The 26335-nt window shown below is 44.3% G+C and overlaps 1 protein-coding gene across 1 annotated transcript in view; it reads right to left on the bottom strand.

Moving 5' to 3' along the window:
* Positions 1-26335, bottom strand: part of LOC131187201 (U1 small nuclear ribonucleoprotein 70 kDa-like) — a 44580-nt gene that overhangs the window by 10753 nt on the left and 7492 nt on the right. The window contains exons 3-4 of the mRNA XM_058161440.1: positions 10362-10480; positions 10012-10129 (exon numbers count right to left, since the gene is read on the bottom strand). Coding sequence (XP_058017423.1) covers positions 10049-10129; positions 10362-10480 — 200 coding nt within the window. The 3' untranslated portion in view covers positions 10012-10048. The remainder of the gene's footprint in view (positions 1-10011; positions 10130-10361; positions 10481-26335) is intronic.

Here is a 26335-nt window from a genome sequence, read left to right as displayed (position 1 = left end):
CGAGTTGTAAGTCAAGGACTACCTGTATAGCGACGAATCCTGTACTAAGCATTAAATCAAGGACGTTGCGTGAATTCACATCACTGAACCGGGGTCTCAGAGAGGCACAAACGGACAGGGTTCTCCAACTTATAGTCTTGTCTCTTTTATTCACATTTTATCATGTTTCCCCCAAAATAAGACCGGGTCTTATATTAATTTTTGCTCCAAAAGAGGCATTAGGGTTTATTTTCTGGTTAGGTCTTATTTTGGGGGGAATATGGCCTGACGATCTTAACTGGGGCTTATTTTGGGGGAAGGGCTTATATTACGAGCATCCTGAAAAATCACGCTAGGATTTATTTTCCGGTTGGGTCCTATTTTCAGGGAAACAGATTTAGTTGTGCACAGAAAGGCCTAACAACCCAATTATTTTAAGCTTTTTTTTTTCTGGAAGCCCATCCAAGAAGAAACACAGGTAATCCTCAATTTACAACCGTTCACTTAAAAACGGCTCCAGGTTCACAACAGCGGGGGGGGCGGAGGAACGACTTGCAACCATTGCTCAGAGGGTCCAAAAAAGATTTGCTTTGCGACCGTGTTAATCACTGAACAAGTGCAGTGATTTGCTTAAGAACTGGGGCAAAAAAAAAAGAGAGACTGTAAAATGGGCCAAAACTCACTTAACTGTTTTGCTTAGCAATGGAAATTTTAGGTTCAAATTAACCAAGGACTATCTGTATAATTACTATATTTTTTGGAGTATAAGACGTACCTTTCCCCCCCGCAAAAAAGGGTGACAATCTGGGTGCATCTTATACTCTGAATGTAGCCCCACCTAGCCTCTCAAATGGAGGTTTCAGAGGCTGAAAAAAACCCAGAGATTTCAGCTTCTGAAACTGAAAGGGAGCTACAGAAAAAAGCCTCTGAAACAGAGCTTCAGGAAAAAAGCCTCCAAAATGGCAGAAAAATCAGCCTCTGAAACCTGAAAAAAAAGCAAGGCACAGAGCTCACAATCAAGGAACCTGTTGCTAAAATTCACCTCTGGAAACAGCTGATTGGGGGTGTTCTGGGGGGCTGATCCACCGACCAATCAGCTTTTTTTTAAATTTTCCTCCCCAAAAACTAAGGTGCGTCTTATACTCCAGTGCATCTTATAGTCCGAAAAATGCAGTAATATAAACAGCCCCTGGTCTGAAATTTAGGGTGTCTCGCTTGAGCAGGGAGTCCCTTCCAGCTCTATTCTGATTGATTGATTGAAATGGTCTAGGGCAGGGGTCTGCAAACTTGGCTCTTTTAAGACTTGGGGACTTCAACTCCCAGAGTTCCTCAGCCAGCAAAGCTGGCTGAGGAACTCTGGGAGTTGAAGACCAAAAGTCTTAAAAGAGCCAAGTTTGCAGACCCCTGGTCTAGGGTCGCCTGCCTGAGCAGGGGGTTGGACTAGAAGACCTCCAAGGTCCCTTCCAACTCTGTTATTCTTTAATCACAGATCAATTAACCAGTGGAACGGCTTGCCACCGGAACTTGTGGGTGCTCCATCACGGGAGGTTTTCAAGAAGAGACTTTTCTGAAATGGTCTAGCGCCTCCTGCTTGAACAAAGGGTTGGACTAGAAGGTCCCTTCCAGCTCTATTCTGAATTTGAAACTTGAAATTCTTCAATTCAACTCCAAGAACACTTAGCAGACAAAAAGCAATCAGATGGATGTAAATTGTGTGGGTTTTTTTTTTTAATTTACACGCTTTGGGGTGGGAAGAAGAATCCTGCTTCTCGAGGAGCGTCCTGGTTAAAGCAACTGCAGTTTTCCTGTTTAAGTAACTGCACTAAATTTAATCATCTCTCACTCTGGAAAGGCTGCCACTGGCAACTCTAAATTGGCCTTCCAGTTTTTTTTCCCCCCAAAACGAGCAGATGATGAGAACCTCACACATTAAATTGGGAGATTTATTTAGCCCCACGGGGTAAGAAGAGCCCGCACTTGGAATAGCACTTTGCCCATTTCTGTAAGCCAGACTATGCTTGGATTTGAGCACAATGGCTATTAAATTGGGGTTTTGGGAAGAGCTTCTGAGAATCCGACACTCATTTTGTGATAGCAATCCATCAGAATAGAGCTGGAAGGGACCTTGGAGGTCTTCTAGTCCAACCCCTTGTTCAAGTAGGAGACCGTAGACCTGTGATGGCAAACCTGTGGCACGCGTAGCCATATCGGTGGGCATGCAAGCTCAGTTCCGGCACGCATGCGCACACTAGCCGGATGACTTTTGGGCCTTCTGGTCCACCAGAAATAGGGAAACAGGCTGTTTGCTGCCTCCAGAGGGCCTCCAGGAGGGTGGGGGGGGGTGAGGAAGGCCATTTTTTCCCTCCCTAGGCTCTAGAGGCTTTCTAGGAGGCTGGGGAAGGTGAAAATGGCCTTCTCCACACACACCCAGAGGCCCTCTGGAGGCCAGAAATAGCCCATTTGCCGACTGCCTGTCCCACTGGGATGTTTCCGGCCTCCGAAGGGCCTCCAGGGGGGCGGGGAAGGTCATTTTTGCCCTCCCCAGGCTCCAAGAAAGGCTCTGGAGCCTGGAGAGAGAGAAAAACAGGCCTACCAGGCCCACCATGCCATTGTGTGCCAGAACCGGGGGTGGGGGGGTCTTCCGGGTGGTGGGGTTATGCGTGCATGCATGGGGGCAGGGCGCAGAGAATTATGGGTGTGGGCTTGCATGCACGTGACCCCCCCTCCCCCCCCCCGCACTCCTGGCACGCGATGGCAAAAAGTTTAGCCATCACTGCCCTAGACCGTTTCAGGCAAGTGGCTGCCCAGTCTCTTCTTAAAAGCCTCCAGTGATGAAGCACCCACAACATCTGGAGGGAAGCTGTCCCACATCTTTTCCTTAAACTGGAAAAGACTTGTTCTCAATTTGGTTGGCCCACTGTCTTGACCGGAAAACCAAGGCCTGTCCTAGACTGCTACAGTGATACTTATAGGACCAAGGTCACGAAAACGTTTCCCCCTAAAATGCAGCTAAACCAACCTCCTCCATCGTATTTCCAAAGCCCCTTGAAATATTCATCGACTACATTGTTAGGCAATTCTAACAATTGCAAAGTCCTACGATGAGGAACTACAATAGTAATCCCAACAATATTAATTCGCTGAACAGGTTTGAAAAAAATAAAAATTAAAAGCACACATTGAAAGATCTGTACAAATGCACGTGACTCATTTTCCTGGCCCAGATCATAATACTCATATACTCGCCAATGGCTTAAAATAATACCATCAACTCCGCTTACTTCAGAGTTATACTTCAGGGCTGAAGGAAGTATAAAACCGAGTGAACAATTATTTGTCTTCTAATAAATGAACACAATTTTTCTCTTCAAGAAATACAGCTAGCCCTTGACTTGCAACAGTTCATTTAGTGACGGTCCGAAGTTACAACAGCACTGAAAAAAGTGACTTGGGACCGTTTTTTTCCACACTTACGACCGTCACAGCATCCCCGTGGTCACATGATCAAAATTCTGACACTTGGCAACGGACTCATATTTATGGTGGTGGCATCATCCCGTTGGGGTCGTAAGTCGAGGACTCCCTGCGGTCTGCCCAGCTCGGTTCCACTGCTCTAAAGTCCTACCAGTTTGCCTGCAATTCCCTATAAATTTAGCAATTCGGCAGATTATGCCTGGGGCAACACTGACTTCACCTTCTGCACCATCTAAATTTTATAGCCCAGGTATAAAAATTGGCCGAAATACAGGACAGCCAATTCTGCAGAAGCGGAAGGACAGCGCATGGGATCTGGAGAAGGGGGATTTCATTCAGCAAGGTGTGAAAATAACTCCCTATTACTCAGCAGCATTTAAGGAGAGAGAGAGAGAAAGGAGGAGAGGGAGGGGGGGAGACCTCCGTGTCCGTGGTCATGACAAGGACACAGCCAGCTAGCTGCTGTGTCAGAAAAATCCATAAAAGCTTTAAGCTGGGGTCATGCAAGCATTCGCAAGGGGAGCCCAGAATTTCCTGCCACCTTTGCCGTTTTTTTATTTTATTTTTTTAAAAAAGCGTTTTGGAAGCAGCAAAGGCAACGAAGCGTTCAGATCAGAGGTTTTTGGGCTCGATGTTTGACACCACCTTCATGGCGATAATCCCCTCTCTCTAATCCAGCTGCTTTCCAATTCTATCCTCGCCTTCTTTCTTTTTATCTTTGAATTACAGGGAGCTCCTTCCAATGTTTTGGACGTCCTTGTTACCCACCCACCCCCGTCGCTAGGCATGGCATTCACTGCACGACTGCCACACTGATTCCTCACCAAAAATTCAGATTCTGCTTCCCTGCCATCTTTGGTGCCATCACCAGATCGTTGGGTTTGTGACCTGACTGACCTGCGTCCGTCAACCTCTTCACTTTGTGCTTTTAACGTGCAAACTTTCTGCCACCAACTGCCATTCTTATCTCTTTTAACCAGCTTTCTCTAGCTGTCTTCCCTATCCTTTACTAACCATTAGCTCCAACAACGAATTGATGGCGAGGCCAACATGGAAGGGACCTTGGAGGTCTTCTAGTCCAACCCCCTGCTCAAGCAGGAGACCTTATATCAGTGTTGGCGAACCTTTTTGGCACTGACTGCCCAAATGGAAATGTGCGCGTGCCAGAAACCCAAAGAACAGCCACCCAGTGCGCAGGCGCATGCCGGGAAGATGATCTTCTGATTTCCAGCACGCGCATGAGCCCCAGCCACGTGGTTTTCTGGCACGCATGCGCACATGAAGATCGGGAGATCATCTTCCCCGTGCACACATGTGGCTGTTCTTCCTGTTTCCAGCACTCCCGCACACGTGAAGATCTTCCGAATCTCGGAAGAGCAACAGACGATGGCTCACATACCCGGAGAAATGGCTCTATGCGCCACTTCCGGCCCGCGTGCCATAGGTTCGCCATCACGGCCCTATATCATTCCGGTCAAATGGTTGTCCAATCTCTTCTTTAAAAACTCCAGTAATGGAGCACCCACAATTTCTGGTGGCAAGTTGTTCCACTGGTTAATTGTCCTCACTCTTAAGAAATTCCAGGCTGCTTCTCTCCTTGATGAGTTTTCCATCCGTTGCTTCTTGTCCTGCCTTCTGGTGCTTCGAAGAATAGCTTGACCCCCTCCTCTTCTTTGGGGCAGCCCCTCAAGTTTTGGAAAGCTGATATTATGTCCCCCCCAGTTCTTGTTTTCATGAAACTAGGCAACTGTTCTTCACCAATCCCCTAATCCTCTTTGTTGCCCTTCTCTGCACTCTTTCTAAATAAGACTTCTAAATTTCAACTTTTTGTCCTCTGTCAAATCTCCATCCTCTGGAGCTCTCAGACCAGAGCAACGGTCTTTAAAATGACCTCTTGCTGCCCGTTTTAAGACCGTTTATTTTTTTCTTTCCTTCTTGCCCCAATTTGTGATTTTTCTCCTCTGTTGTTAACTTTGAATGGTTGCTAAAGTCGGGAACTACTTGTAATAAATTTTTAAAAAATGCTTTTTCCTGTGCTTTGAAAAAGTTTGAACTATTAAAAAATGTCAGCGCACTGATTTTTTTTTTTAAAGCCAACTTCAAAAGACTGGATCAAAGAAGAAACCATTTCAACTTTCAACGTGGTTGATTTATATCTGCTGCCATGAAACCCACCCAGTCTGACCATGAAGTCTGCCACACCTGGAATTTGTATGCCACAAAACCAGCGGGACACAACCAGGGCCTTCAGGTTTCCCCCCCACACACACACACACACACCCTGGCGATTTCAGTAAAATGGCCTTATTATATGTGATCGGACAAGAATGATGTGGTGTTTCTCTGCCCAATCTTTTTTTAAAATTTATTTATTTCTAACTTTATTTTTTGCTCATTAGGGAGCAGACGGACTTAACAGGACGTAAGGACAATGACTACACGGCCAGGCTAATTTAGACAAAGTCACCCGGTGTTCCCACCTTCCTTATATTGAGGCGGCTGCCACAGATAAAATTACGGTGACAAGCTAGCTGACAAGAGTTCGCCCATACAAGAAAGGGCAAATATTAGCTTTTAATTGAGATTCTTGCTGCTGCTACAGTATTTTTCTGCTGAGTTCCTTTGGGGCTCTGGGCCTTTCCATCATCAGCATCTTAGCAGCTCTGCCTGTTATGCAGCTGCTTATAAGGCAGAACGGTGTCCCTGGAGAGTCAGCTGGCACTGAGATGCCGGACCCATGAAGACCTCGGGGGGATCAGGGGGGATTGCCACGGATCCAAACTTCACCCAGGGACCCAGATTCCAGGCAGTTTGAATGCAGGATTAGCTGCACAAAGCAGGCAAGCAGGATTTTTGGTCAGGGAAAACAGGATTATTTAGACTATTTAAGAGCGACGTATACAAGTAGCCTCTCGACTTATGACCACAACTGAGCCCAAAATTTCTGTCGCTAAGCCGAGACAGTGGTGAGGTGAGTTTCGCCCTATATTACAACCTTTCTCGCCGCCGTTAAGGGAATGACTGTGGTCATTAAGTGAGTAACGCAGTTGTTAAATCCCCCTTGATTCTGCCTGTCAGGAGGTCGCAAAAGGGGATCACGTGGCTCCAGGGGCACTGCAACCGTCGTAACTATGAGTTTGTTGCCAAGCATCGGACATTGGATCACGTGACCATGGGGAATGGGGATGCTGCAATGGTCGTAAGAGTGAAAAACGGCCCTAATTCACTTTTCTCAGTGCTGTTGAACGATCACTAAACAAATGGTTATAAGTGGAGGAATACACACACACACAGTGCATTCAGAAAGTATATATACTCTGTGTGTGTGTGTGTGTGTGTGTGTGTGTGTGTGTGTGTGTGTACACACATAAACAAAGTGCTTTCAGAAAGTATTCAGACCCCCATCACTTTTGTCAATTTTGTTATGGTGCAGCCTGATTCTACAGTTCTTGAAATTCATTTTTTTCCCCTTGTTAATCTACACTCGTTACTCCATAATGACAAAGTGAAAACAGAAGTTTAGAAATGTCTGCAAATTTATTAAAGAGAGAAAAAACTGAAATATCACATTGGCATCAGTAGTCAGACCCTTCTGAATAACAGTGAGGGGGTCTGAATACTTTCTGATGCACTGTGTGTGTGTACACATACACACCGAGTACATGTATATGTATCTCTATCTCTTCATCCATCCATCATCCATCTGTCTTTCAATCTCTCCCTCCCTCCCTCCTATCTATCCTATCCTACCCTATCCATCCATCCATCTATGGTATCTATCTCTATCTATCTATCTATCATCTATCTATCTATCTTTCTACAGTCAGTGCTGGGTTTCTACTGGTTTGCCCCAGTTTGGGCAAATTGGTAGTAGCGATGGTGGGAAGCTTCACCCACCCACCCGGATGTCATCATGGATGCTCTGCGCATGTGCAGAAGTGCCACAGGCCTGCACTCACGGTTCCGAACCGGTAGCGAAGGTAAGTGGAACCCACTACTGTCTACAGTGTGTTTACATAAATAAATAGTAGGAAGTTTGCTTTATCTGCAGTACAAATCAGCTTGTGTGTTCCAACGTGAACAAAGGGAGCCTAAACCGGAGGTGTCGCTTGTACTACTGAGCTCAGGATGTGCATAACTAGCTGCTCTTACACATCTCTCAAAAGTCTGGGGGGCCTTTGATGCTTTGGGAAGATGAGAGATCACTGTAGTACATCCCGTTATCCGGCTCTCAACTTCGCAACAGACCAGAGGAGTGCCTGTGATTAACCCTGGGTAATCTCCATTCCTGCCAATTTAGGAATATCTGGAAAGACTTAGTTTCCGCACAAGAGAACCGCTGTTGAAAGGATTCTGGGAACCTCCTGCACTCAGCTCCTTCAGGAGAGCCGTTTCTTTGGCATCATTTTGCAGGTTTGCAAAATCAAAGCAATAACGCCCAAGATCAAATCCAAGTGATTCCCTTTGGCACTTAAAGTGATTCCCTTTGGCACCAGGAACATGATGCCAAATGGAGAGGGACCAATTTGCCTGGCCTGCTACAAAGATAACTGTGTGTTTATTTCAGTAGGACCAGGTCGAGCAGCTCTGAAGCCAACAGGGCCAGGGCTTGTGGTATTTTGAACCACACGTGACTTAAAACAAGTTCCATTTGAGTCCGTTGTGTATTTCCACCACCCATTTAACGGAAAGTTGCCTCAGCCAACTATGGTCTTCGTTTATAGTCTTCGTATTTTCTGGGCTGCCACGATTACACATCTCTCAGTGGTTCACAATCAAATCAGCAAAACCAACAAAACCATCAACATCCCAGGACTTCTAGTAAAAAAACCCAGTGTGCCGCTGCTTTTTTAGATGGGAAGGGAAGAAGACATGGGTCTACAGAGGTCTGCCAAAAAAAAAAAAGTGGCATGTTTTAACCACTTTCCCAAATGGGATTAAAGTGGGGGTGGGTGGGTGGGCAGGCTGGTATTATTGGGGATGGGGTCCTATGAGAGAGAGGCTGGCCATTGGTCAACTTAAGGGGTTGGGTATCCCGAGCCTTTATCCTGTATAGGTCAAATATAATTTAATTACAATATATGATATTCTAAAGCCAGAATCCTGCACGGAACACAGAAACCAGTATAACGATCAGCAAAATCCATGAGAAAAATCAGCGTACAGCTTGCAAAATAGGTGCAGCCACAAGGGCCTGGGTGGTGGCCTCCATTTTGCATGAATTGCCAATTCCTGGGTGACGTTTTTCTCCCGATGAAGTGACAAACTCCGTGCCATTCAGAATGACAACAGGTGAAGAAAATGATTCTGATCCCAGATAGCCTGCTACAGCGGTTTCTGGCCACTTTTGGAGATGGATAAATGTACCTCACAAGGCGCAAAATTAATAAAACCCGCCCTAGGTTCCCCGATTCCAAACAAGAGACCCTGCTCGCACTTACACAAAGTGACAACAGCAAAACCAAGACACGTTGTGCTACTATTCCAGGTAGGAGATGCTGTTTGTTGAACCCAAATACCTTTTTTTTTTTTACAGGTTTATGGGAGGCTCGTGAGCTTCTCTCTCCTAGCGCGTGAATCATGGCGCATTCATACCCGAGAACCATTCCTGGTGACGCCACGGCGCCACCGTTCCCCTTTCCTAGGAATGTAGACCAAACCAAATCCAGAGAGCCAGACACGTCTGCACAATTTGGAAATCTTTACCTTTAATCTCTCAGAGGGGGTCCTGCCACAACCTTAAAAACGGTGAAAATAATGGGCTAAGCGATTTGAGGAAGCCCCAAAACAAGGGCTTGCGGCTCTCTCATTGCTCCTGGGGAGGGGGGAACCAAGGCTTAATACAACTTGCAATTTCACACACACCCCACCATCTCGGGATGTAGTTGTTACTATAAACAACAGTGGATGGATCCAATTTGTGCAAAGATGAGCTTTGCCTTCAACCACCACTGCATGAGCTTCTCCCGAAATAAATGGAGGATGCAGCCTCTCTCTCCTTTTCGTTGCGAACAACTGAACACAATAAAGCACATTTTGCAAACAGATTGATCGAGGATTTTTGTCTTCGGCAAGGCGCTTAGTCATGTCAGTTTATGACCTTTCAAAAATAACGGATTCTTAGGAAATCTAAGATTGCTGCTGGAAAGTCTGTCCAGAAGACAAAGTCAGCCAAGCAGCAGGCGGTCTAACTACAATCATTTCCAAAGCTGCTTCTCTAAAAAAAAATGAATAAAAATGAATACGCGGGGCACAAATTCAAGGAAACCAGTTGCGCTCATGTTTGTTAATGCATTCTCTTTCATTCACTCTATTCACACACACACCCAAGAATATCCATTCCTCACCCAGGAAATTTACTTTTTAAAATAAGATACCTGCATTTATTGGCAAAGTTTTCGCATCATTGTTTAGGTGAGTCACACTGACTGAGATTCAAGGAAAGTCACCTAGACCAAAGATACCTAGATCGGGAAGGCCACTCTCCATACTTAAGAGATGCGCTATTAAAAAACATTCTTAAATAAAAGATTATTAAGCATTAGAGCCAGCAATTACCATGGTTTTTGGAAGTTTGGGCACAATCGGGCTCTTATCAAATTGATACTTGAGGTAAGGCTGCACCAAAGCTATTTCTGACATGTACAAACATCCAATATACAGATTTTAGCTGCACCTGCAAAAGAAATAAAATGCTAGCTATACCAACCAATGTAAGGATGGAGATGCTATGTTCTGTCTCTTTTAAAATTCACAGTAAATCATTTCCTATTGTCTAAGGGACCAAATTTGCAAAATCAGCAGCGACCGAGGGCGGTTGAACATTTCTGATCGTGATTTTGACTCCAATAAGTCTACAGTTTCAACACATCAGCCAATGAAATCACACAAAAAATTTCTCTAGCTACCTCATTTGTGTTCCAACGGTGTCTCTCTTTTGGTAAACTGGAACATTTTGGTAGACATTCAAGGAGCTTTTTCGGTAAAAAGATTTTTACATGACTTCCGTTGCTGTTCCCATGATCATCTGAAAAAGGAAGGGGGAAAATGATATATTTGTGTTGAGAAACAAGCATCAGAACCGTTTTGATATATTTCCCCCCCGCTGACTCCAAAGGTCAAATCCATATGCACACAAAGAGTCTTTCCTTCTACAATTTGTCATCTTAAAAATGCAATTTCTGGCATCATCACTCCCCCAGCCGTACACAAAATAAATGGCCATCGTGGTATGTCAATTCCTTGAAGTCAAAGGGCAGGCTCGGTATATGGACTCAAGAAATGTAAATAAATAAATAAAGATGGAAGTTTCCAACTTTAAAGCTTTCCACTGATGCAGGACAGGAAAACCTCATTCCTAACAGCAAATTTTAGAGAGTGGAGTTGCAACAAAATTGTTAGGAATAAAGGATGCCCACTTATAGAATAGAATAGAATAGAATAGAATAGAATAGAATAGAATAGAATAGAATAGAATAGAATAGAACAGGAGTTTTTTATTGGCCAAGTGTGATTGGACACACAAGGAATTTGTCTTTGGTGCATATGCTCTCGGTGTACATAAAAAGACAAGATACATTCATCAAGAATCATAAGGTGCAACACTTAATGATAGTCATAGGGTACAAATAAGCAATCAGGAAACAATCAATATCAATATAAATCGTAAGGATACCAGCAACAAGGTTACAGTCATACAGTCATAAGTGGAAGGAGATTGATGATGGGAACGATGAGAAGATTAATTATAGTTCAGATTTAGTGAATAGTTTGACAGTGTTGTGGGAATTATTTGTTTAGCAGAGTGATGGCATTCAGGAAGAAACTGTCCTTGTGTCTAGTAGTTCTGGTGTGCAGTGCTCTGTAGTGTCGTTTTGAGGGTAGGAGTTGAAACAATTTATGTCTGGGATGTGAGGATGTCATCTATTTTGCCTTGCCGACCGTAGAATTTCACTACGCAGAAAATTTTAGTCTTTTTACAGAAAGTAGCCTTCCAAACTTTGGGCATGTACAAATATAGCTAGTCCTCAACTTACAACAGTTTGCTTAGTGACTGTTCAAAGTTACAACGGCACTAAAAAAAGTGACCTTGGACCGTTTTTCATACTTATGACCGTCGCCGCATCCCCGTGCATGATCAAAATTCGGAATCTTGGCAACTGACTCGTATTTATGGCAGGAGCAGCGTCCCTGGGGTCACGTGATCCTCTTTGGCGACCTTCTGACCAGCAAAGTCAAAGGATTCCCTTAATAACCAGGTTACTCGCTGTACAGCTGCAGTGACACACTTAACAAGTGAAGGTCGCAAAATGGGACAAAGCTCAACAAATGCCTCGCTTAACAGCCAGAAATTTGTGGTCGTTAAGTCGAGGACTTCCTGTACGATGAACACATCGGCTCATCGCCCTTCCTCCTGAGCTCTGGTTTAGGACAAGCCGGGCCACAAAGCGAAACCAGCTTGTTTTTTTTACGACGAGGCAAAACATTCTTCCTCCTTCGTCTGTCTTTCGTGCAACGTTCCACACTAGAGGTCAGAGATTTCCATAGTTTTATTACGTTACAGTGATATATCCCTTGTAGCAGGCACAACGCACAGGGAATGTCAACGCAACGTGGCTTAACCCCACCACAACTGCTCCAGTTTCCGCCATGCGAGGGAAGAGGATATTATTTTAAAAAAATATAAATTGAACTCACAATCCTGAATCAGTTGCTGGTAAGATATATCCTGATAAGGATCAACTGAAAACCTACCACAATGTGGATCGGATTTAGCAGCTTTCACTTGGGAGACAAAATTAAATGAAGAATAATAATAATTTTTAAAAAAACCACCTTGCAACGAGAACGTCACATTTTTCTGCTTCCTGCTTTTTTAAAAAAACAAGCGGCTGAATTGAAATATCAAACGGAGAAAAAAAAATCAATAAAGAACACAATAGGATTTCGTTCCACTTAATTTTGCTTTGATCTGCAGTCGGATGGAGTAAGAACTTTTTTAAAAAAAAATTTGGCTTGCAGCCAATTAGATGATTTTTTTTTTTATGTGCGTAGATAGTCCACAACTTACTCGTTTAGTGACTGAAGGTACAACCGCATTGAGCAAAGTGATTTATTTAACCGTTATTCACACTTGTGACCGCTGCAGCAACCTCCTGGTCACGTGATCAAAATTCAGATGTTTGGCGACCAATTCTTATTTATGACGGCCGCAAAGTTCCGGGGTCATGAGTTCAGCTTCCGACAAGCAGACTCAACGAGGAAGGCAGATTCACTTAACGACCGCATTCTCACTTAACAAGCACAGCGATTCACTTAGCAACGGTGGCAAGGCAGGTCGTGAAATGGGGCAAAAACTCACTTAACAACTGTCTTGCTTAGCAAAAAAAGAGAAATTTTAGGGTCCGCTGTCCCTAAATTTTAGGGTCCGTTTTTTTTCCCCCCAAGAGGCAACTGGACTTTCTGGCTTTTCTTGGAAGATGTTTCCCTTCTCATCCAAGAAGCTTCTTCAACTCCACCGCCACCATCCAGTTCAGAGCTGAAGAACCTTCCTGGATGAGAAGCGAAACATCTTCCAAGAAAAACCAGAAAGTCCAGTTGCCTCCTGAAAAAGCCCCTTTGGGACAGCCGTAACCCAGACGATGGAGACTCTCCACTAGACATTTAGGGTCAGTTATGCTCGTACACAGACATGTATTTTGGGATTAGAGGTTGTTTCCTATTTATCGCTCCTGTACACACTTGCAGGAAAGAGGGGGGAAAAACCCTTTAATGCAGGGGGTCTCCAACCTTGGCAACTCTAAGACTTGTGGACTTCAACTCCCAGAATTCCTCAACCAGCAAAGTCTTAGGAGACCTCTGCTTTAACGTATAGTTCCCACAGATAACCAGCTTTGAAACTGCCCAACCGACATCCATTAATTTTTACAAAAACAATGAATTTTTAACAGCGAAAATGGCCTACTAAAACCCTGAAGTTAACAATGGGATTGAAGTCCGTCCGTCCCCCATCACTGAGCTCATACCTGGTCAGAGGATCCTGTTCTAATCCAGAGTAGCAGCAAGTTAATTATGTAATTATAACTTTAATTCTGGTTGGGTTTTTTTCCCCTTCTTTTTTTTTCCTTTATAAACAGCAAGGAGAAAAGGCCTGTGTGTTCGTTCTCTCTCTCTCTCTCTCTCTTTCTGTACAAGCGACCAAACAGTTTATTTCTCTCTCAATAGCAGCTTCACACCAGCTGGGGATGAAGCAGTGTTAGAAAATATCGCATTTGAACCCAAGAGACGGCTGATTAATCAGCTCTGCAGGAAATGCCTATTTAAGTGGGCTGCATTTGTTTGACCAGGAAGATAAAAGGATTTCTGTGGCAATTTTCGGTTGAAGGTTCCTTTTTATATCTATAAAGGTAAAGGTTTCCCTCGCACATATGTGCTAGTCGTTGCCGACTCTAGGGGGCGGTGCTTATCTCCGTTTCAAAACCGAAGAGCCAGCACTGTCCGAAGACGTCTCCGTGGTCATGTGGCCGGCATGACTCAACACCAAAGGCGCACGGAACACTGTTACCTTCCCACCAAAGGTGGTCCCTATTTTTCTACTTGCATTTTTTTAAGTGCTTTCGAACTGCTAGGTTGGCAGAAACTGGAACAAGTCACGGGAGCTCACCCCGTTACACGGCAGCACTAGGGATTCGAACCGCTGAGCTGCCAACCTTTCGATCGACAAGCTCAACGTCCTAGCCCCTGAGCCACCGTGTCCCCTCTTTATATCTATATCTATATATCTATATCTATATCTATATCTATCTATCTACCTATCTATCTATACACACATATCTATCTATCTATCTATCTAATTTGTTTTCTGATCAAAGACCTATATATATCTACACACACACACACACACACACACACACACACACACACATTTTTATTTCCTTCCCAAGTTATTTTTATGAAAAGTTCCTTTAGGAAGATTAAAAAAAACAAACAAACAAGGTAAAGAAAAAGTACAAAAGAAAACAGAAGACTTCAAAAGGCAAGAAAAAAAAGTGAAAGAAAAATTTAAAAAAACAAAAAACAAAAGAAGAGGGAGTCCTCTTCAAGTTACAACAGACCATTCAAAGTTACGACCGTTTTTCACACTTATAACTGTTGCACCCCTAGTCAAAATGTAGAGGCAGCTGACTCACATTTATGACGGTCGCAGTGTGATCAATCCCCTTTTGGGACCTTCAATGGGGAAAGCCAGATTCACTTCACAGCTGCGTTACATCACAACTGGGATGGTTCACTTAACGATGGTGGCGAAAAAGGTCCTAAAGTGGGGCAAAAACCCATTCAACAACTGTCTCGCTTTAGCAACAGAAATTCTGGGCTTCCGTTGCGGTTGCAAGTCGAGGACTGCCTGTTCAATGAGTTGGCAATCTTCTTTACGACAATTATGGATTTGCCTCTCACTCGGTCGGTGGTATAACTCTTCTTTCTTTCTTTCTTTCCACAGGCATTAATCCACCCTGCTTAATCATCAAAACCATAAATCATTTTTTTTCCTCCCCCTGTTCCATGCAAAAAGTCCGTTAAGGGGTTTCCAGTTTCACTCCACGTTTTTTCTTTTCTCTTCTCTCTTAAAAGAATAAAAGCATTTTTACACCCCACGAAGCAGAGCATGCTGGGGGGGGAGGCTTCTATGCTCAGAGCAGCTACATCAGAGCAATAAATACTCCAAAAAATGTGAACTTTTGGTACGGAGGGATCAAATAAGATTCTCCATCTAGAGTTCTCCACTGGAGGACGGGGGGGGGGGGGGGAAGCTGATTTTTTTTGTGTGTGTGTGTGTTTTGCTTCCTTAAATCTGAGCCAAGACTTAGAACACCTTCAAGCAAAAAATCGTTCCACCTTTGAAATTTTTCACCTGGCATCTGCGCAGACGGAAAGATTGTGGGCATTTTAAAACCGGTTTGTCTACTGACCCCTGAATAAAACTATTTTTTAAGATGGTCTTCGAAAAAACGCCAGCGAATAACGGAAACAAGGCCTGACAATATTCATGGAGAAATGGAGGACTTAGTTACGACAAGCTGAAGTGCAGGCGGTCCCTGACTTACAACAGTTCATTTAGTGGCTGTCCAAAGTTACAAGGACGCTGAAAAAAAAAAGGACTTGTGATTGTTTTTCATACTTACGACCTCTGTAGCATCCCCATGGTCATGTGATCAAAATTCAGACGCTTGGCAATTGGTTCCTACTTATGACCATTGCTGTGTCCCAAGGTCACATGATCCCCTTTTGTGACCTCCTGACAAGCCAAATCAAGGGGGAAGCCAGATTCACTTAGCAACCGGGATACTAACTTAACTGCAGTGATTCGCTTAACGACGGTGGTAAGAAAGGCCGCAAAAGGAGGCAAATTCACTTAACATCTGTCTCATTCAGCAAGAGAAACTTTGGACTCAACTGCGGTCATAAATCGAGGATTACCCTGTACAGAGCTTTGATCTGGATATGTTGGGGGGTGCCGCAATTTTGGACAATTCCAGGGAGTCGACTTACAATTGAGATCAGAATTTCTATTAAGCAAGGTGCCCAATTGTGCCACGCTTGTTAAGCGGATCACGTGGTCTTTAAGCGAGTCTCCCTTTTCCGATTAAGCTTGCTTGCCGGGATCCAGCTGGGAAGGTCATGAATGGAGGCCGAGTGATCTCAGGACGATCCCAAGACCATTTTAAAAACACGTTGGATGCAGAGCAACCGATTTGTGATCCCCTGGGGTCATTCTGCTAAAAGTGCAAACGAACTGGCTGCAAGTTGGGTTCTTCAGTGCCGTCGGAGCGGTCACTAAATGAACAGCTGTTGAGTTGAGGACTGAGCCATAGCGGGACAATTCTCTGGCTGTCGAAGACCAGGTTTGCTTGCTCCAGGACTTGAGGGGTACTGTTTGAAGTCCAAAATGACCTTTCTGTCAAACGTTGGCTGCTGTTAATGCGTTTCCTGCACTAGTCAAGGAGAGCAGCTTTGATCTTCCCTATCGAATTAAACTGCACAACCTTTTGCCCTATTCATTGAATGGGTTTTGGCGGTACTGTAAAGCCCCGTATATAGTCAAGGCTCTGGTGTTCCCAGCTGCAATGGATGGCTGTGGAAGCTGGACCATAAGGAGGGCTGAGCACCGAAGAATTGAGGCCTTTGAACTCTGGTGCTGGAGAAGACTCCTGCAAGTCCCTTGGACTGCAAGGCCATCCAACCGATCAGTCCTAGAGAAGATCAACCCTGACTGCTCTTTAGAAGGCCAGATCCTGAAGATGAAACTGAAATACTTTGGCCACCTAATGAGAAGGAAGGACTCCCTGGAGAAGAGCCGAATGCTGGGAACGATGGAGGGCAAAAGAAAAAGGGGACGGCACAGAGCGAGGTGGCTGGATGGAGTCACCGAAGCAGTCGGCGTGAGCTTCAATGGACTCCAGAGGATGGTAGAGGATGGGAAGGCCTGGAGGAACGTGGTCCATGGGGTCGCGATGGGTCAGACACGACTTCGCAACTAACAACAAAGCCCCGTATTTCTAAAACACACTTTCCAAGGGGTGGGTGGGTGGGTGGGAAACCCCTCTCATCCTTAACCGGTAGGAGATGGAACGGGCTGGGTGGATGCAGAGACCTTTTTGGTGTAAGGCAGGAATATTATTCTCACTCTGTAAGAGGAAACATAAAAGGAATGAGCTGCCCAGCTGAGATACAAAAACATATAGCACAGGAACACATCGTTTTTTTTAAAGGCATTTCAGAAACTGGAGGTGAGAAGTAATGACAAAAAAGCCGCAGTTGCTCCTATCAAGCTCAGTACACAGAATCTCAAATATATGTGCGTGTGTTCCTCCCCCCCCACAAGGGCTAAACCTGTAAAACTTATCCTGGGCTTTTCAGCACTTGAGAAACATCAATTAAGGCACATGTTAGTGATCACGCAAGCCCAGGCAGAGCTCAGACCCCGAAGTTGTGCAAATTGGAAAAAAATAATATTGCCTGATCGCGCTACTAAGGGCAAACTGGACAATGGTTAAGCACACTCAGGACACGGTCACCTCCGCACTCAAACTTGGGAGGCTTCTACGCAACTGGAACAGGGAGTAATAGGGCAGGAAGGGACCTTGGAGGTCTTCTAGTCCAACCCCTTGCTCGAGCAGGAGGACCTGGACCATTCTGGACTCTGAATGGTCATGCAATCTCTTCTTGAAGACCTCCCAGTGACTATCAACGGCAGGGATTCCCTTAACAACCGTGGCCAGGAAGGTCGTAAAATGGAATCGTTCTGCTCAGCAACAGACATCTTGGGCTCAATTGTGGTCGCACATCGACGGGCTCTGTCTGCAGAAGCCAAACCGTAAGTCCATGGGAGAAAAAAGAATACAGGTAGCCCTCGATGTACAACCATTCATTTAGTGACCAATCAATGTTACGACGGCACTGGAAAAAGTGACTTACAAGCAATACTTCCACTTATGTTGCGGCATCCCCCCCATGGTCATGTGATGGAAATTCGGAGGCTTGGCAACCGGCATGTCTTTATGACGGTTGCAGTGATCCCCAAATTATCTGAGTCCCTTTTGCGACCTGGAAACTTTCAAGAAGAGACTGGACTGCCCTCTGTCAGAAATGACGTAGGGGTCTCCTGCTTGGGAGGGCTGCGGGGGGGTGGGGGGGTGTTGGACTAGATAACCTGCGAGGTCCCTTCCGACTCTGTTTAATCTGACAAGCAGAGGCAACAGGGAAGCTGGATTCACTTCAGAACCGTGGGGCTAACTTAACGACCGTGGCAAGAAAGGTCGCAAAACGGGGCCTAGAACTCATGTAACAACTGTCTTGCTTAGCAGTGGAAATTTGGGGCTCAACTGGGGCCTTAGGTCAAGGACCACCTGTACCTATACTTCCCATTATTGCAGTTCCTGATAAGTTGTGCCTTTTTACCGCCTTGCAATCAAAAAAACCAAAAAAACCCAACCCAGCTGTTTATCACCCATCATAGCAACCCCATCAATATCCAACCATTTCCCTTCTCCAGAGGCTCTTTGGATTTATCAATACTGTTAGAACTTCGGGCTTGAACGGTCTCGGGGAGCCTGCAAAGTCTTTTTATCTCTGATCTGTATTACCGGATGTTCTAGATTTATATTCAGGGTGCTTAAACTTTATTTTCAGGGATGTGGGAGAGGAATAATGTGTACTTTAACGCACCGGGCAAAGAGGCAGGGAAGAATCATAAAGAACCACAATTATTTCCGCCTTGAGTTGTACAGTTGTATTTTTGGGGGGGAGGGGGTGTCCTAGTGTGTTGCCTTTGTCGAGTGCAAACCTGGGAGGGGGGGAGGGGAGCAGAGGTTTTAGGATTGAAGACACTGACTGCTTCCTTCCCTGGTTTTATGGACCTCAGGTTCAAGGTATAGACCTGTAAAATGCTAATTATCTCCTGTAATGCATATCGCAATGGAGCCCATCATTTCTGTCGCAAAGCGAGACTGTTATGAAGTGAGTCTTGCCCCCTTTTATGACCTTTCTTGCCGCCCTTAAGTGAATCACTGCAGTTGTTAATTTAGTGACAGGTTTGTTAAGTGAATCTGCCTTCCCTATTGTCTTTGCTTGTTGGAAGGTTGCAAAAGGACCTGCAGCCGACATAAATGAGTCAATTTTGATCAGGTGACCGCGGGAACGGCGCAACGGTTGTTAAGTGTGAAAAAGAATCCTAAGTCACTTTTTTCAGTGTCGTTGTAACTTCAAATGGCCATTAAACAAATGGTTGTAAGTCAAGGATTACCCGTATTCAATTGCTACGACCATGCCCCTCGACCAAGTGATTCTCAGCGGCTCTCACATGCAAAATTTTGAAACAATTAAAACAAATTAAACTAATTTTTAAAAAAAACATGAAAATATCCACAAATTAAATACATGTAAATATCAACCAGAGCCACGATGATTAATCCACTAATCGCGAAGCCAAGTAATGGGGCCCCTCACACATTTTGAGTTGGGAAGGCACCGCAAAAGGTTATTTCCAAGCAAGGCTGGCTGGGGAAGTCTGGGAGTTGAAGTCCACACATCTTCATGACATGGAGGTTAAGAGAATCTGAAGATTCTTAGTCTTTAAAGCAGAGGTCTCCAAACTTGGCAGCTTTAAGACTTGTGGACTTCAACTCCCAGAATTCTCTATGCTGGCTGGAGAATTCTGGGAGTTGAAGTCCACAAGTCTTAAAGCTGCCAAGTTTGAAGACCTCTGCTTTAAAGAATCGAGGCTGCCTTGTCAAGGCCAATCCTAGCATTTTCAAAAACTTGCAAGGGCGGCGTTTAACATGCAGTCACGTAATTTCTCACAGCCTTACAGGTAACCGGTTCTTCGGCATCAACACTCAGGTGTGATTCATGGGAACCCTGACAACAACCAGCCCACTTCCAAATATAAAACGAGCCTGATGGATGAAACTTACCCGCAAAACTAAGGCTTGACAAGCATTATTCCCAGCTTCGCAAACTTTTCCCACCCGCGCGCCCACTCACTTTGACTATCGAGACTATAATGCTGCTCTTTTGATTAGTAGAAGATTTTTTTTTAAAAAAAAGCTACCTGGTTCAAAATTCTACAAGGGTTTTCAGATAGATAGATAGATAGATAGATAGATAGATAGATAGATAGATAGATAGATAGATAGATAGATAGATAGGAGGGAGGGAAGGAAGGAAGGAAGGAAGGAAGGAAGGAAGGAAGGAAGGAAGGAAGGAAGGAAGGAAGGAAGGAAGGAAGGGGGACAGAAACAAAAGAAGGGAGGGGAGGGGAGGAAGGAAGGATGGATCACTGATAATGTTACCTAGTTGGGTAATAAAACGTCTGCAAGAAAGCCATCAAGCTCAGAGAGCATGAAGGGGAGGGGAGGGAAGGAAGGAAGGAAAGAAGGAAGGGGATGGAAGAAGGAAGGGACTGGCAAGCAAAAGCATTAGAGAAAAGAAATAGTGAGCACAAATTTATATCCATTAGTGAAAAGCTAAAAACCAAACTCTAGATATGAGCATCCTTTCTTCTTTCGTGAGTATTTAATCAACATGGGCTTCAAAGCAGACACTGAAGAACTGAATCACTTTTGCTTAATTCTACCAAGCTGTGATAAATCTCTCTCTAAATTGTTTTTCATCAGCAGCAGCAGACAGGAAATTACGCGGTAAGAAACAGAACCCAACAGTATAGGTAGTCCTTGACTTATAACAGTTCATTTAGCGACCTTTCGAAGTTACAACGGCACTGGGAAAAAAAGTCACTTAGGACCGTTTTTTCACATTGCAGCATGTGATCAAAATTCAGACGCTTACCAGCTGGCTCACATTTATGACGGTCGCTACATCCCGGGGTCACGTGATCCCCTTCTGCAACCTTCTGACAAGCAAAATCCACGGGGAAGTTGGACTCACTTCATAGCTGAATTACCGATTAACAACGGCAGCAATTCACTTAACAACAGTGGCTAGAAAACGGTCGTAACATGGGGCAAAACTCACTTACCAAGCACCTTGCTTAGCAACCGAAATTTTGAGCTCTCAGTTGTGGTTGTAAGCTGAGGACTACCTGTACCAGAAAACTTTCTACTGGTATTCCTCAGTTAATAATAGCCATAGCACTGAAGACTTGTATACCGCTTTATAATGCGTTACACCACTCTCTAAACAGTGTACAGAGTCAGCCTATGCCCCCCCCCAACAATCCTTTTATCAACCACACAAGGACAGAAGGCTGAGTCAACCTGGAGCCGGTCAAGATCGAACCCCTGGCGATGGGCAGAGTTGGCCTGCAATGCTGTATTCTAACCACCAGGGCTACTAATATCTGGGAGCAAAATTCCCACCACTATCAAATGCAGTTGTATAGAGTGACGCCACGTGATCGCATCACTTAGTGGCAGCCCACGTTACTACACCATTCATCAGGCGATGACCCACCAGGATCCAAGCAATTCCTGGCTTGGTCCCTCTCAGTCTCATGCCTCCCCTTCAACTGCCCCCATTTGTCCATCTCCTCCATAGCTATGGCCTTTTGGCCGCCCTACATAGTGGCATACCTTGGTGGCACTGCCAGTGGCAGGCGGAGGGGGGGGTGGCTGAAGTGGAGGCCTGGGGCCTTCAGAAGTCCCAGCCGGCTGCTGCCACCTGTCAGGTCGCAAAAGGGGATCACATGACTATCATAAATACGAACCAGTTGCCAAGCAATTTCTGAATTTAGATCACATGGCCATGGGGGTGATGCAGCGGTCGTAAGTGTGAAAAACACTAAGTCGCTTTTTTCAGCGCCCTTGTAACTTCAGTCACTAAATGAACTGCAGTTGAATCGGGGAATACCTGTAATTAATATTTTGGCATTAAACACTGGAGAGCACGGGGCTGCAACCTTAACAAGGTTGGCCAATGCCACTGGCATTACGTGCAAATCTAGTCCTAAGCCAATCAAAGACTATTTCCCCAAAAAAATCCCCTTGGAAAAACTTCTGGATGGGTAGGAACCTGGTGCCTGCCGTCCTAGCAAACCAGACAGGAATAAAAATAAATTAAAAAAACCAAGATAATTTGACTTTATTGGAAGGGAACCTTAACAGAATCTTATAATTCTGAAGGGACCAACTTTTACTGACTTGATCCATTGGGGTGGATGTTTCCTAGATTTCTTTTTCTGACCGTTAAGCAGGCCGTGGGCTCCTGCCTCTTTTATCTAGCCGTTTCCCAGGCAGCCTCTCCTTTCTACTTGTCTCTCCCCAAGGTCATTCACACATTCCACTGTACTTCTGTATACAATCACATAAAATTATAAGGCAGAGAAATCTTCAGCTTTGTCTACCAAAAGGATTCCATTTCTCAAAGGAATCGGTCACACAATCAGCCACCCTGGGAATTTTCAAATTGTAATTAACATTTTAAAACCATTAGCATTATCTATTAAGTATCTCGGGTTTTTTTACACATGCAGTTCTTTGGGCATGCCACGGTTAAAAGGTTTCAAAGTATTTCTTTCCTGTGAACTAATGTAATGAATTGTCTGGGTTTTAAAGTGTTTACAAGCGGTTTAATAATAATTTTGAGGTGATGCTTTGATTTAAAAAAACAAAACAAGTACTTTAGCTGTATTAAGCCTACTTTGCTCGTTCAGAATTTTAGTACAAATAGTTCCGGATGAAAGAAAGGCATTTTTGAGAAATTTATACAGAGCAGGAAATTAAGATGGCATTTTTTTTTTTTTGCATTTGTTCATTTGATTTACTAAACAGAAGTCAGATAAATGTGGTAAATTAGATTGCAATCTATTTGGGACACTGCTTGGGATTCGGTGAAGAGTAATTAATTAGGCCGCTACTGCCCAGAATTTCTCTCGTTTTCTTAAATATCAATCTCTGCATCTGGTGACGGTGAAATCCTTTAAGTTAATTATGCAAAGCACCACCACCGAGTTTTCCTTGGTCCAAACGGAATCAACTACCTATCGACTGCATATTCTTATATTTTAATAATTTATAAGATGGGGAGATATATATCCACATTTTGCATAATTTCATCAACTCAAATCTTTCCTTGTCAGATCTATTACCTCCAATATTTATTTAGCATTTCTGTGACAGGAAACATCTTCGAAGCCTTTTACAGGTAGTCCTCGACTTACGACCACAGCTGAGCCCAAAATCTGTGCCGTTAAGTGGGTTTTGCCCCATTTTACGACCTTTCTTCCACAGCTGTTAAGGGAACCTGGCTTCCCTGTGCTTGTCAGAAGGTCGCAAAAGGGGATCGCGTGACCTCGGGACACTGCGACCGTTGTAACTATGAGTCAGTTGCCAATCACCTCAATTTCGAGCATGGGGAAGTGGCAATGGCTGTAACGGTGAAAAACGTCGTGTTTTCCAGGGATGTTGTAACTTTGAATGGTCACTAAGTGAACTGTTGTAAGTTGAGGACTACCTGTACATAAAAGGCGGATAAAGCTGCTTTCTTACAATGGTGGAAAGCAGCAATAAACAGGTTCTGCGTGAGCCGAAGCCCTGGGCGCCCATCGAAGCAGCTGTACCAACCTTGCATAAGACAAGTCTGCTTTAATGATCCAAAGAGCTGTTTTGTTCCAAACACCGCAGCCAAGTTGACGACCTTATTCAAATGGCAGAGACTCCATTCCCTACAAAGAGCATGTTTTCGTTTTATGAAAAAAAAGCGTTTCCCTTCTCCAAAAGCTATTTATGGTTTGAACAGGGGCCTTTTCTGCAAAGTTTGCAAACCAGGTAGAAAAGACGGATGGCGGCGGGTCAGCTAACCATCGCATTCCGCCGTGGATGATCGTCAAATCTGTCAATGATTTGACATCTGGGGCTGTCGATAGCGTCAGAGTTCAGGGCTTTTTCAGCAGTATCCATTGTGTATTTGGGAAAGGACTCAAATCAGATAATTGCAAGAAATGCTCTTCCAAGTGCGTGCAGGGGCTTCTTCCAACAACCATGCATCAAATATCACAAGGAGAGAAAGAGAGAGAAAGAGAGAGAGAGAGAGAGAGAGGGAGGGAGTGTTTTAAAAGAAAAGGCTGTCGCCTTTAAATTAAAACCTCCATAAGTTTCAGTACGGCTGTGCGCTGCTTTGGATCGAATTCAAAAAAGGGGTTTTTGAAGCCAAAGTAACCCTTTGAAGCAGCCACATCTTTTCCCGCGGCTGTCCCTCTGCGCCTTCCCTTATGATCATGGGAAAACACATAAGGGTTTCTTTCTCCAGCTGAACACGAGGTAACTGTTTAGCCCTAATATCTATTTCTGCTATCTACTTTTGCGGTCAAAAGCCAGACAAATCCTCGGTTTCAAGAAGGGAGTCAGCCTGCGTTCTCCCTTCGCTTTACAAAAATCTTCATCTTTCAACGCCACAGAACACGGCAACAAACTCTTTCAATTCAGTACAATATTCAATTTTTTTAAAATCTACTCATCAGGCAAGATTAGTCACGTGCCATCTAAACTATCCCTTGGCATCCAAGCACATTGTATTAGTTTTTGCCTTAGACCTCGATACAGGTAGTCCTCAACTTACGACCTTCATTGACCCCAAAATTTCTGTTGCTAAATGAGACATTTCTCAAGTGAGTTTTGCCCCATTTTGCAACCTTTTTTGCCACCGTTGTTAAGTGAATCACTGCAGTTATCAGGTTAGTAAAGTGGTTGTTTTAGTGGATGTGGCTTTGCTTGCCAGAAGGTCACAAAAGGGGATCACATGCAGTGACTTAGGACACTGCAATGGTCATAAGTATGAGCCAGTTGTCAAAGCATCTGAATTTTGTTCACATGAACCTGGGGATGCTGCAACAGTTGTAAATGAAAAAAAAAATCGTCCTAAGTCACTTTTTTTCCAACGACGCTGTAACTTTGAACGGTCACTAAATTGACTGTGGTAAATCAAGGACCGCTTGTAAAAGGCACCACCCCCAAATACTTCACCCTCCTAACAGACGGGCAGCTTAGGAACAGCCTTTTAACTCATAAAATCTACCCCGGTATTTCTTCTCCCACTTGGCCACACTGTGAAAGATGGGAGAAAACGCTGGATCAAAACGAGGGAACTCAAAAAAAAAGAAGTCCAAAAGGCCCATGAGAACACCAGAATGCTCATCTTTCACGAATTCACACAATTCAGCCTGCTCAAAAATCAACCCCCCATGTTCTGCACATTACAGAAAAGAAGGCACAACAAAAACTGCATTTTAGGGTGGAAAAATCCCTTGGGGGGGGAAAAAATGCAGCAGGAGGTGGATGGTTGAAGGGGTGCAGAAAACACCAATAGCTGCAGTTAAAGCTTTTCCTTTTTGGGGTGTGTGTGAAAAGATGACAGCAAAGTCCTCCTTCAAAGCAGGGCTCTCCAACCTTGGCAACATTACGTGGACTTGTGGACTTCAACTCCCAGAATTCCTCAGCCAGCACATGCTTGCTTTAATTCATTTCAATACTTGTATTACATTCCAAGCAAAAAATATCAAAACATCACATACTCGACCTAATGCTCAAGGGAACACTCGTCAGGCTGTACTTTTCTTGCACAAATATCCAAAAGTTCTTAACTGTGAAAATGGCGTAAGAATAATCAGTGGTATTTCTACAGAAATATCTCTCCCGGCCACCTTATCGAGGGTCCGATAAGCACCTAGTCCCCTGAACAGGCTCTGTAACAGCAGTCCCCAACTTTTTTGGCAACATGGAAGACAATTTTCCAGAGGTGGGGGTAAGAGGAGGAAAAAGACAACGCAACCTAGATCCCTTGCACACGCGGTTTACAGTAGGGTCCGCACTACTAATCAAGGGCCTGGCGATCTGAATTGGAGGGAGGCGGTAATGTTAGGACTGCAAATACAGTTATGCAGCCCAGTTCCTAACTATGCCACGGAGCGGTACTGGTCCATGGCCCGTGGATTGGGGGACCCGTTCTATAACACAGTCAGTGAAATAGGGGGCGTTTGTAATGTTTAGCCTCCTGCCATTTGGACAAGCCCAAGTTTACTGACAGCTCATATCCATCTGGCTCTATGGGAAAAAACACATTGTGAGTGGTTTTCTAAATCGTTGTATTGGCTATCTTGGCTTATTAGCTTTGCGGTCCTTGGTTTAGAATACAGTACGTAGATAGACTTCAGGAAGTCCATTTAGTGACCATTTTAAAATTATAACGGCTCTGAAAAAAAATGACTTAGGACATCTATAGAATTGACTACAGTATATAGAATACTGATAGAATATCGTAATTAGATTAATTGATAGGTGATGGATGGATATACAGACAGATGATAGATTTAGATAGATGATTAGAGACAGACAGATAAGATAGATAAAGACAGACAGAGACAGACAGACTT

Source organism: Ahaetulla prasina, chromosome 18 (assembly GCF_028640845.1).
Source record: "Ahaetulla prasina isolate Xishuangbanna chromosome 18, ASM2864084v1, whole genome shotgun sequence".
Taxonomy (NCBI): domain Eukaryota; kingdom Metazoa; phylum Chordata; class Lepidosauria; order Squamata; family Colubridae; genus Ahaetulla; species Ahaetulla prasina.
This window is presented reverse-complemented; position numbering and strand designations above follow the sequence as displayed.